This window comes from Formica exsecta, unplaced genomic scaffold (assembly GCF_003651465.1).
Source record: "Formica exsecta isolate Colony F162 unplaced genomic scaffold, ASM365146v1 scaffold318, whole genome shotgun sequence".
NCBI lineage: Eukaryota > Metazoa > Arthropoda > Insecta > Hymenoptera > Formicidae > Formica > Formica exsecta.
Window position 1 is genome coordinate 615,393 of NW_021850434.1, and position 11,450 is coordinate 626,842.

Consider the following 11,450-nt stretch of genomic DNA (forward strand, 5'->3'; position numbering starts at 1 on the left):
GATTCAGATACTCAAATTGACAAAATCCACTATTATATAAGCCATATATTTTTTGATACATTTTTGCGAATTAAATTTGCACTAAAATGTTATAAAATTTAAAAATTAACCAAGCGCAGCAGGAACATGTAAAAACAGTACTTTGTAATATATACGAATTACGTGAATTATTCTTAAAGTTCATTTTAAAATTGTATACAATATGAACATTTGATGATGCATATTAAAAAAAATATTAATTACAAGTATCACAATGGTATATCTACAAAAATCTTTTAAAAATTTACCATCATTTACAAAAAACTCTACCATTTTTGTATTGCGAAATAAACTTAAATTTGTTTCTATTCTAAGATAAAAAATTAAATTTCTATTCTAAAATAAAAAATAAATTTTAGGTAAATGATATATTCAAGAGGTTAATATCTTTTTTTAATTTTTTAACAATATAGCAAAATATATTTTTACAAATTTTTAGGCTACAATATTTAGACTACTGGGGTGATACGTGGCTTCGTGTAGAAATCACTAACCGATAAAATCGACAGATCTCATGTTCGAATCCGTTCGAATCTTATCCCCTATATGCCTCTCCAAGAGTGGGCAGTTAAATGCAGAAGCGAAAGGGGCCCCCACTACGTCTATACTCTTGCCCCAAAAGAGCAGCACAGCTGCCGCGATGCCCGGACGCACCGAACAAGAATTTAGGCTACTATCGCAATTCCATGACACAAAAATTAAAAAGATCTGAATCGCTTACAAATTTAGGATTATTTAATCCTGCATCGTTGTTAATTTTAAAGATTCTCATAGTACAAAATTTACTATTTTGTAAGATAACGATTATACATCAGTAAGTACATTCGTAGTTTTATATTTTTATATTTTAATATTATATTTTTTTTACCACTGATTGTGTGAAAGAAAGATCTCAATCGTATATTCTTAATCAAAAATATTTTACATGCAGAATCATGCACATAACACAAGTGTGTCTCTTTACATATCTCGTTGCTAATTCTGGACTCCGCTTTTCATGCTTTGTTGCTCTCGACCATCAAGTCCGATGCCTTGTTCGTGTTCGAAAACCTCGCAGGAGTCCCAACGGTATAGCTATGATGGTGAAGTCAAAGACGGCGCTGTTGTCTCCTCCGGGATACCCACGTAAATCGGATCGCCTAAACGAACTATCCCATTTGATCCTCGTAGACCAAGATGAATTCCCATAACTGGACTGTCGCCAGTTGCGGGTCGAATTTGTGGATCAGTTATTTGTCTGTAACTGCCAAGAAAAAATTTCTCGTTAACGGCACGATATATTATCTAAATTTTTCTCTCGACGTTTCTTGTAAAATATAATTTTATTGTGCGTCGTAAAATCTGTTATATATTTTTGTCTCGATATATGTAAGGAGAAATCTTGTATATTATATATTTTATATAACTTGATATTTTTAATATACCTTTTTAAAGTCTTCAAAGGTTCGACTGTGCTACTTTTCGTTCCAGTTTCTGGATTTATAGTAGTGAAAATGCATCTTGTACATGGTCTAACATTTCTCATAATCACGTTTCCGATTTTCACCCAATCCCATTTATCTTCCTCGTAAGCAGTGGCACCCTTGACCACGAAATTCATGCGAAATTGCTGCGGGGTAATAGGTTCATCCAGTCGGCTATTAAGATCTGTTACCGAAGCTTGGTTTATGAGACTGTAACTTGTTTCATCTGGATAGGCTCCCTATTGACGAAATAAACTCTTGTAGTTTTCCTGTGTCGTGCATCGTTTGAAACGAAATGATTTTTGATATTTAATTCACTATAGAAAAAAAAATTATTGCAATATACATATGTATAATTGTATAATTACTTCTACGTTGGCAAACTATTTTCTCTTTCTATAATATAAACGATATAAGAATATTTTCTCCTTGTCAACCAAATTGATAATTCTATTATGGTAAAATATTTTTATCCTCGCATAGTGATAATGTTAGTAACAGATGCAAAATCAGGTAAGTTGACTCATAGCAGAAGTGTTCAGCGCGAAGGTATAATAAAAAGCATTTCTTCCGTTAGAAACACTTGTAAGAAATGATGGCGGAAAGATCGTTCAGATCTTTAGAAAGCAAGAGAAATAGAAACAACAATTATTAGAAATAATATATATTTTATTTAAAAAAAATTACGGATCTATTAACTGATAATAGAATATCTACTAACAGATAATAAAAAAATTAATTAACCTTTCGGCAAATAAATTATAATTATTAAATCTCATACATCTTATCGTTGCGAAAAAAATACTTACGGTATCTGTCACTGTTAAAGAAAAGTATTTTTTATCTCTTTCTCTCACGCCTCTCACTGGTCGATCTAATGGATAGTAGACCAACCTAAGACCGGCATCCTCCTGAAGAACATAGCGTGACAGCCATCGAGCAACTTCTTCACCACAATCGCGCGCCGGTACCGCTTGACCCCAAACAGCGACCCGAAAACCTTTACCGCGAAGCTGAGCGAGATCTATCGATATCGACATCATGCCCGGAGCGCGAAGCGTCAATACGGAACCAGAAAATTCGGGCGATATCTACAACAGACGAAGGCTATGATCAGAATAATTAGCAATATTTGAGTATCGCTATTAGCTTAAGAGAATCGAGATAGTAGAATATGTAAAATCGGTAAGCACACATCTGAAAGAAATAAATGGTGAGATACTGTGTTCATCCTTCTTTTACTAATCTATTTTTCGTTTGTTGTAAAGTTAAATTATAGTGATGCATAAAATACAGTGAAGCAAAGTAGTAGCTTTAATCGCGTAATTTATGTTATAAATCGTATCGACAATTTGTTACGCATATATATCGCGCACAATATTATAACAGAATAATTAAAACTATTATAAAATATTATTATATAAAAGAATAAACTAAATTTTGTAGCTTCTCTTACATTGACCATTTTGGGTAACTGTCTGCCGGTGATAAATCGCCCTTCGAGATCGATGACCAGCAACGTACGATCCCTCAACCAACCCGATTTCAGACCCAATATCGTGCATTCCATTTCCGTCATGCGAATTGGGGCGAGTGATTTAATCGGGAACACCATTATATCGCTCAGTTCTCCGACCTTTCGCCATTTTGATGGTGGCTGAGGCTTCTGTTTTTTAGTCCACCACCACCAGACAAAGAAAACTGCCGTGCCGGCGCCTACGGCGGCAGCCGTGACAAATGCAAGTCTTGTTCTGTCTGAAAAGGTGCGTGAAAAAAACATAAGTGTTATTAATGTAGTCTAATTAAATTAAAGCAAGGGCAAATGAGGGCCAGCACGGTAAATGGAGCGCGTATTTTATTATAATTTAATAATCACATATATAAAAACAAAAGTTTCGGTTTCCTCTTTAGACAAATTTTTAAGAGCAGTCTTTCTTTACAAAAATTTTGAAGGCGCTAATACTTTACGAGATTACATAAGAGAGATTGGAGTAGAAATAAACTTATGCTTTCAACAAGTTTCCTTCTCCTCTCTCCTCGCCTGTATTATGCTACATTACTTCGAAATTGGCTGAATTGATAATTTGATTGTAAAATAGACTGTGACGAATCTGTGATGTTGCTTATAAAATTATCGGGTTTATCTTTCAGGTCACATGTTCGATGAACGTGATCGAGCGTTTAAGTTGCACAGCAACTCATTTCTCGTAAAAAAAATTAGGTCTACGAGATGCATAACCGGTTTTATAAGTTCCGGAAACGTTTCATAAAATGGTCGTTAAACGAGGTCGTTTAATCATCTACCGCAATGTAATGCATATAGTAGCTACAATAACTGTACTACTGAAGAGTCAGCACAGGCAATTTCAATTACAAAATATTTCAAGTAGATATTTTCAATATAAATGCACGCATGTACGACAGAGAAAATTGACGTATAAGCATTGCGTTTGAGAAAATGTAATGTACTGTTATTTTTGAACCGCGGGGAGGCAGATGTGTAATTTGCATATTGTCTTGCACTCTTTTAATTATAACACTCTGCATACAAATCACATGGATCTACTGTTTCTGCGGCCGCACGATATTTCAGATGATATCACCGACATCATAAACGCAATGCGGTTTATGCAAGGCAAAATAATTGCGATGTAAATTTTATTTGTTAACAATTCGGAATGCAAATTAAATTTTTGTGTGATATAATCTTCAGAGAAGGAGAAATTCGCCTATTAAATTTTTTAACGGATAGAGAAAATATGTATGGCATCTTATAATTTTACTATCATTCCTTCACACACATACACATTGCACTAATAACACAGATTTCTCATAAGTCATGTTATCTTTTGAAGCAAAGAGACTATTTAATCAAAAAACAACAAGATATTTATACAGTTTGATTAAAAAACGCCGAGTAATGGTAGCAGACTTTAAAAACATAAGAAAAATTATTGCACGATAACTCGGTTATAAAAGAGAGAAACGATATCTTTATTATTATCGCATATTGACAATCAATCTCTTAAAAAATAGAAATAAGTAACTGATAACAGAAGAGCAGTAAAGATAGGTTAACGCATACACGATGCAATTGAATGCAACGAGGCGTAACGAACCTTGCATAGAATTCTTTCCGCGAATTTTTCAATATCCATATTTTATAATATAGACTTTTTCGTTTTAAAATAGAATGCATTTTCAGATATAAACGACGGATAAGATCTTACCCGAGAAAACCCGTTAATCTAAATGTGTTAAATAGCTTGCTAATTATAACACTCTGCATACAAATCACATGGATCTACTGTTTCTGCGGCCGCACGATATTTCAGATGATATCACCGACATCATAAACGCAATGCGGTTTATGCAAGGCAAAATAATTGCGATGTAAATTTTATTTGTTAACAATTCGGAATGCAAATTAAATTTTTGTGTGATATAATCTTCAGAGAAGGAGAAATTCGCCTATTAAATTTTTTAACGGATAGAGAAAATATGTATGGCATCTTATAATTTTACTATCATTCCTTCACACACATACACATTGCACTAATAACACAGATTTCTCATAAGTCATGTTATCTTTTGAAGCAAAGAGACTATTTAATCAAAAAACAACAAGATATTTATACAGTTTGATTAAAAAACGCCGAGTAATGGTAGCAGACTTTAAAAACATAAGAAAAATTATTGCACGATAACTCGGTTATAAAAGAGAGAAACGATATCTTTATTATTATCGCATATTGACAATCAATCTCTTAAAAAATAGAAATAAGTAACTGATAACAGAAGAGCAGTAAAGATAGTTGATAATGGATTGGATAAACACGTTTTATTTAAATCAAACGCGTAGCTATTTTTTTTATCGCAGTGCCTTGTCGAGCGAAAAAAAGTCCGAGTAAAGTTCAACAATAAGAACAAAAAAGGCTTGCCATAACGGGTTATTATCATTTTTGCAAGATGACATCTTCAAGACTTTGCATCGCAGGCGAGACAGAAATACTTTATCGTAAGATGTGTGATCTTTAATTATTTTCTAGCTATCTCTGTGTGAATAAGATAACAAACACATGTAACTTTTATATATTCGATCCTTCGGAAATATACTTTCTAAAGGGGGAGATCCCATCGTGTAGGCTTCTAGGGAAATACGCACCCTTTGCAGAATCAATACTGCAAGAAACAGGCATTATTCGAATACAATGGGAAGGTAGCTATCCCTTCAACGCTTCAAGCATGACTTTATGATTTTGTTAACTTAAGAAGATTAAATATAAATATTGGTATAGATATAAGATATAAGAATAAATAATATTAATTGATAAAATTATTTTTATTATTGATAAGTAATATAGTTAACAGATATCTTTTTGTGATAATTGTGCTAAGAAAAATGCGCATTTTTGTCAAACCATTGTTCCATTCAATAATATTTAATGGCAAAGACAAGTTACCAATCGTGAGAGAAATAAAATTGAGAGAAAACATTCGCATTGTTCGTAGGAAATGTGCCGTGCGAAATGCATGGATTCCATGCAGTCATTTCACGAGTTATAATGTTTTTTCACTCTTACGCCTTTCTGTTCTGGAATGTTATCTTTATATAATAGCATACTGGTTTACTTTAATTCATAGTCGGTGCATATAAATAAACACATCTGCTTATGTTACGCATTTCACATTTTATGTATTAATTATAATTACTTTATGTAATATATGTTTTCTACACGCTATGTTCCAAAATAAAATAAAATAGATAAATATATATTATCAAAAAAAAATATTTCCCATTTCATGCACATAAAACACATGAGTGTTGAGCTGATTTTATTAACTATATATATATATATTTTTTTTAACATATTGACCAATATTTAAGAGAGTCTTTTGATTCTTCTGTTCTTAAATTACACAATTTTTTCACTCTTCGTCTTTTATTTAAATTTATAAAGCATTATCATTATCAACACATACTGTATACATAAATAGTAATATCACGAATTATTGAGTTTCTTATCGCTCTGTTACATAACTTTTCTTTTTTTCTCTCTTATTATATCATTGATCTTAGTTTATCATTTTTCGAACTGTTAATTTTGTGATAATAATATTTATCCTTAATAATCACATATTTAATCCGTATTTATGTATCAAATTAAAAAAAATTTGAAATATATCAAAATATTTCTGTGAAATAACAATTTTTTTTGGCTTTGTATGATTTTTTTTATTGCACTTGCCTCTGCATCTGGTTTAATTTTTATTTTCTTTTTTCTTGATTTTTGTCATATTATGTTTCTTGTAGCTTTATCATTTTTTTCCGATTTTTATTAATCTCACGTACATTGACCTGCTCTTAATATCGATTTATTCTTATCGATTTATACTTATTCCTCCCAGAAAAAATCTTTCAATGAACAAATAAAGATATTTTACATTATATATCAAAATCCTCCTCGCGAATAAATCGTGACATGATTGGACAATACTATAATAAGATATATGCACAATATATTTACCCATTATCACAATGTTAAGGTCGCGACGAAGCCGATTCGAAGCAGTCTTACGGACAGAGTCGTGGTTTCACAGAAATAGCCTTTAGCAAATATTCCTCAAAATCTCGAAGAAACGATCGTCCACAAGCAAACCTCCCTGCAGCTTTCGCGATACTGATTCGGGCTTCATCGGCTTCACGTGCACATCATGACCATCTCCTTCCTCACTACGGAGAGGTACCGTTATCTATTCGTATTACGCTGTGCTATCTTCTTCCAACATTGTAGCAAAGCACAGTCGTCGTCACCGCGTATAGACCCATATGAGGCAGCAGGCAATCGACATGGTGTGTAAGAGCATCCGTCGAGAATTAGGACGTGGCTTTCTACGGGCGTGGGTGGCACATGCGCCGATCTGACGCGGCCGGTCTCTCTCCAAATTTTCCAATTATTCCTGTGATTATTTTCCTATGTAAAATAATTCTTTAGAATAAGACATTTTTTGACAAATGTAAAAAAAAATGAATTAAAAGAGAGCAACAATTTCAAGAGCAAATTATGATTAAGATTAAAGATATCAGGCTCTATTTTTGAGAAAACTTTGGAAAGACAAAAACTTTTTAATCCACAATTTTAATTTTTAATTTATTCTTGTATTAATTTATTCTCTTTTTAAAAACAGAATTAATACTATCATTCTATGCCTCGCCATTTCATATCTCGCGCGTTACAATGTGCGCAAGATCAAATGAAACAAACGCCCAAGCTCCCTCTATATGCCATTATGGTGCCACTGACTGATGAACTGTGAACTGTCACTTACGCGCACTCATCAGCTGATCATCAGAAAAGTGCGACTAGTGACTTCACTGTGTTACGAAAAGTGTTTTGATGCTTTTGCGAAAATTTTCTAGAAGAAACAATAGATCGATTGATTGATCATTATTCTCGGATAGATGTAAATCTACGGATATCGATATAGTCTTGCTGAGGACGCGCATAAATAAAGAACTGTGCAACTATTTCTTAAATATATACTTCGCTTTATCGAGGTAAGTCAAGCATTGACTCATCGATTATCTATCCTATTGTAAAAGAAACATTTTACAATTAGCTATGTTTTTCATTGTTCAATCATAGTCCAAACAATAGAACTTAATTTCTTTTATCAAGAAATTAAGATTGGAAATTTATATATTACGTATATCTGGAATTCATTATTTATTCGTGGACATCACAACTCTGTATCATTAGTGATGTTTTTAATGAGTATTTTGTATGCTTATAACCAGACCAATCATTTGTTTGTATATGTATGTATGTTGCGACCTGTTGTTTTTGTGATATGATAAGTAAGAATCCCACTGGGAGCATAATATTATCTCTTACTGCATTGGTCTGCAATGGTTAAAGAAAATTTAATGTCAATAGCAAATATATAAAAATAAATAGGAATATAAAGGGAATTCTTCTTATTGCAGCTATCAATATGCCAATTTTATACAGTGTGGTAGCTCGTGGAACAATTATATTGGCGAAATATGCTGCTTGTGTTGGTAATTTTGAGGAGGTTACAGCAAAAATCTTGGCTAAAATACCGCCAGAAAATGATAAACTGACATATTCCCAAGGGCCTTATCTTTTTCACTATATCTGTGAGGACTGCATTATTTACATGTGCATTACCGACGATGTACGTATTAAAAACATACATAAGATAAACATACATTGACGTAAAGCATAATGAGATTTTATTTCAGGATTTTCAAAGATCTAGAGCATTTTTATATCTCAATGAAATTAAGAGAAGATTCTTGGCTGTTTACGGACCAGGTGCTCAAACTGCCGTAGCATATGCTATGAATACAGAATTTGGCCGTGTTTTGGCTAATGAAATGGTAATGTCATAACTAAAAACTTATTATACCTTGAAAAAGTTGTTTTTACATTTGTCTCACACGTATTGTTTTGTTTTCTTTAGAAACATTATAGTGAATCCAAGGATCTTGATAGATTGTCCAAGGTTCACGGTGAACTAGATGAACTTAAAGATATTATGGTGAAAAATATTGACAATATAGCGATGCGTGGGGAACGGTTAGAGCTACTTGTAAACAAAACGGAAAATCTATCTGCCAATGTATATAAAATTGTGTTTAAATAATTAAATTTTATATTTATTTTATTAATCATTGAATATTATAAAAAAAAAATTAATTTTTTTCTATTTCAGTCTGTTACCTTCAGAAAGACGAGTAGAAATTTGGCGCGTTCCTTATTCTGGAAAAATGTCAAGATCTATGTTATTGTTGGTTCAATTTTGATTGTAAGTTTAATATTGCAATCGACTTTGATTCTCTTAAAATTCTGCCGCAATCTAATACCATCTATTTTTCTCTCCTGCAGGTTGTAATATACGTAATTGTCTCTATAGCATGCGGAGGTTTAGCATGGCAAAAATGTGTGGGAAATTAATGTATATTCATGATGAAATATTTCAATCCCGAGTAAATAAAAGTGGATCGAAGAAAAATGCGTGGAAATTTACGATTAGTACGAGACTGCCGACGATAATTAAATCCACGAGATTATAAACAGGCAAATTTATTGTTATACTTTAGTTTTTCATAATACGATAAGAACATTATATTAATACGTATATATGTATATATATTATAGATTTCGTTTTTTTTTTACTCCACGATATGCACATTATGTGTTATTTAAAAAATAAAAACATTTTAGTCAAATGTTAATGTTTTTATGTATGCTTTGTCACACCTATTATGTTTTATTGAACGAGCGCGAAAATTTTGTCTAAAATCTTGCAATTATTTTGTTGTTGTTTGTCTCTCTTCATGAGATTGTTTACTTCAATGCGTACGTGTGTGATGTCTATGTTAATATTTCTTTCCATGTGAGAAGTCTATATAATAAGCCACCTTGAATTCCTAATAGCTATTTGAAGGCGCATGCGTGCAGTCCCGACTTATCAAGGGCCGTAACATGTATGACACATGCCTGATGATTCAATCCAAACTCAATAATTAAATAAACATAATTCGTTTCAAATCAAATCCTGGGCTATAAAAGTAAAATATAAAAGTAAACATCCAACGCATTTTTATCTGACACGACTATACATCCGTTACCATATCTTCACAATATGTATTTAATTTAATAAAAAGAAGAGATCAGATTATAAAACAGAGATCTAACGATTGTATAATACAAATATTTAATAATTTTCACGAGCTCGGAAAATATGTTGAAACTTTCTGCGTGATATTTCGATAATCGAAATTTTAATTTCCTGTATATAAGAATTGACAGAATATCGACGTGTGATGTCATTCTCCGACTGCGGGTCCATCCTCTCGCTACGGCGTCGTGCGCCGCGACGCGAGGAACGTCGCTCGGCGCAGCGGCGTGCGACGGGTTAGCGGCGTCGCGGCGCGGGCGCTCCCGTCGCGACGCCCGGGCCATCGCAGCAGCAGCCCGGCGACCCTCGCAGGATGTCGATGTCCCGCGTGGCGCGCCCTTCGGGAGGTGCCGAAGTGTTATCTCCGTGCCTCGTACACGCGCGCCACGATTGATCGCGCTCCATCCCCGAGAGCTCGATTTTGGAAAAAAAACCTTCTCCCTCGCAATTATCTCCCTTATATCGTCCCTTATATCATTCCTCTCTCTCCTTTCCCCGCTCGATCCGTTCAACAAGTTTTACAGCCCCTTTGCCGGACTTTTGTAAAAGAAAGAGAAACATAAGTAAGAGGAGAACGAAAAGATCAAACGCGCATTTTTTTCCGGATCTTTTCCTCAGATAAAAAAAAAAAGAGCAAAAAGTTCGCGAGAACACATCGCGCGACTCATATGCACCCCGAGCGATTCGGATACGCGTGTGCGTGAGGTACGCGTTGGTGCGTGTGTTTACAACCTGTGGGTGGTGCGGCGGCGGTAGCGGCAGCGGCGGCGTTAGGCACCGATTACGGGATATGGATTCACAGTGGACCCGGGTGGAGGCGGAAGGCGGCAGATGACGGGTCCGCGGTCGAGCCCGGCGAGAGGAGGCGCCAAATGAAAGTGAAAACGGGGGACTGCACGGGGGTGCGTACTACGATGTGAGAGGGAGGATGCGTCGCCCTCGGGAGAACGACGAAGGGTGCGGGAAGACGAACGCCGGAAGGCGGATGCCTTGAAGCTCACCCTGTAAGTGCGTCTTTTCCTTTTTCCTTAATTTTCTTCAACGCGCAAGAACGTCCGGAAGTCACCGATATTCGGCGTTGGAGGGAAAAATCTAATAGGGACTCCGAACGCATACGTTAAGACTTTCGCTAAATCGCAGATTCGTTACTCGATTGCCGTGCATCGAGAAATATTTTTATATACTATGTTAAATTACCAGATGGATTATTATTTATTATACATGGCATGGAATATATAT

At 34.4% G+C, this 11,450-nt stretch overlaps 3 protein-coding genes across 4 annotated transcripts in view; 2 read left to right on the forward strand and 1 right to left on the reverse strand.

Moving 5' to 3' along the window:
* Positions 1–56: 56 nt before the first annotated feature.
* LOC115238021 (mitochondrial amidoxime-reducing component 1) lies at positions 57–7,395 on the reverse strand. Its single transcript, XM_029811511.1, has 5 exons — positions 7,031–7,395; positions 2,959–3,257; positions 2,312–2,593; positions 1,464–1,741; positions 57–1,282 (listed from the first exon to the last, which is right to left on the reverse strand). Exons 1-5 carry the CDS (start codon positions 7,032–7,034, stop codon positions 1,114–1,116), a joined length of 1,032 nt encoding a protein of 343 aa, XP_029667371.1. The 5' UTR covers positions 7,035–7,395; the 3' UTR covers positions 57–1,113.
* A 392-nt stretch (positions 7,396–7,787) lies between these two features.
* On the forward strand, positions 7,788–9,589 carry LOC115238022 (vesicle-associated membrane protein 7). The gene is made up of 6 exons (XM_029811512.1): positions 7,788–8,061; positions 8,491–8,702; positions 8,770–8,907; positions 8,991–9,149; positions 9,243–9,335; positions 9,416–9,589. The coding sequence occupies exons 2-6, from the start codon at positions 8,499–8,501 to the stop codon at positions 9,482–9,484; spliced, it is 663 nt and encodes a 220-aa protein (XP_029667372.1). The 5' UTR covers positions 7,788–8,061; positions 8,491–8,498; the 3' UTR covers positions 9,485–9,589.
* A 929-nt stretch (positions 9,590–10,518) lies between these two features.
* LOC115238020 (proton channel OtopLc-like) overlaps positions 10,519–11,450 on the forward strand; it is a 17,962-nt gene continuing 17,030 nt past the window's right edge. For both annotated transcript variants that reach the window (XM_029811507.1, XM_029811508.1), the window contains exon 1: positions 10,519–11,215. The gene's annotated coding sequence lies outside the window, so the exon portion shown is untranslated. The remainder of the gene's footprint in view (positions 11,216–11,450) is intronic.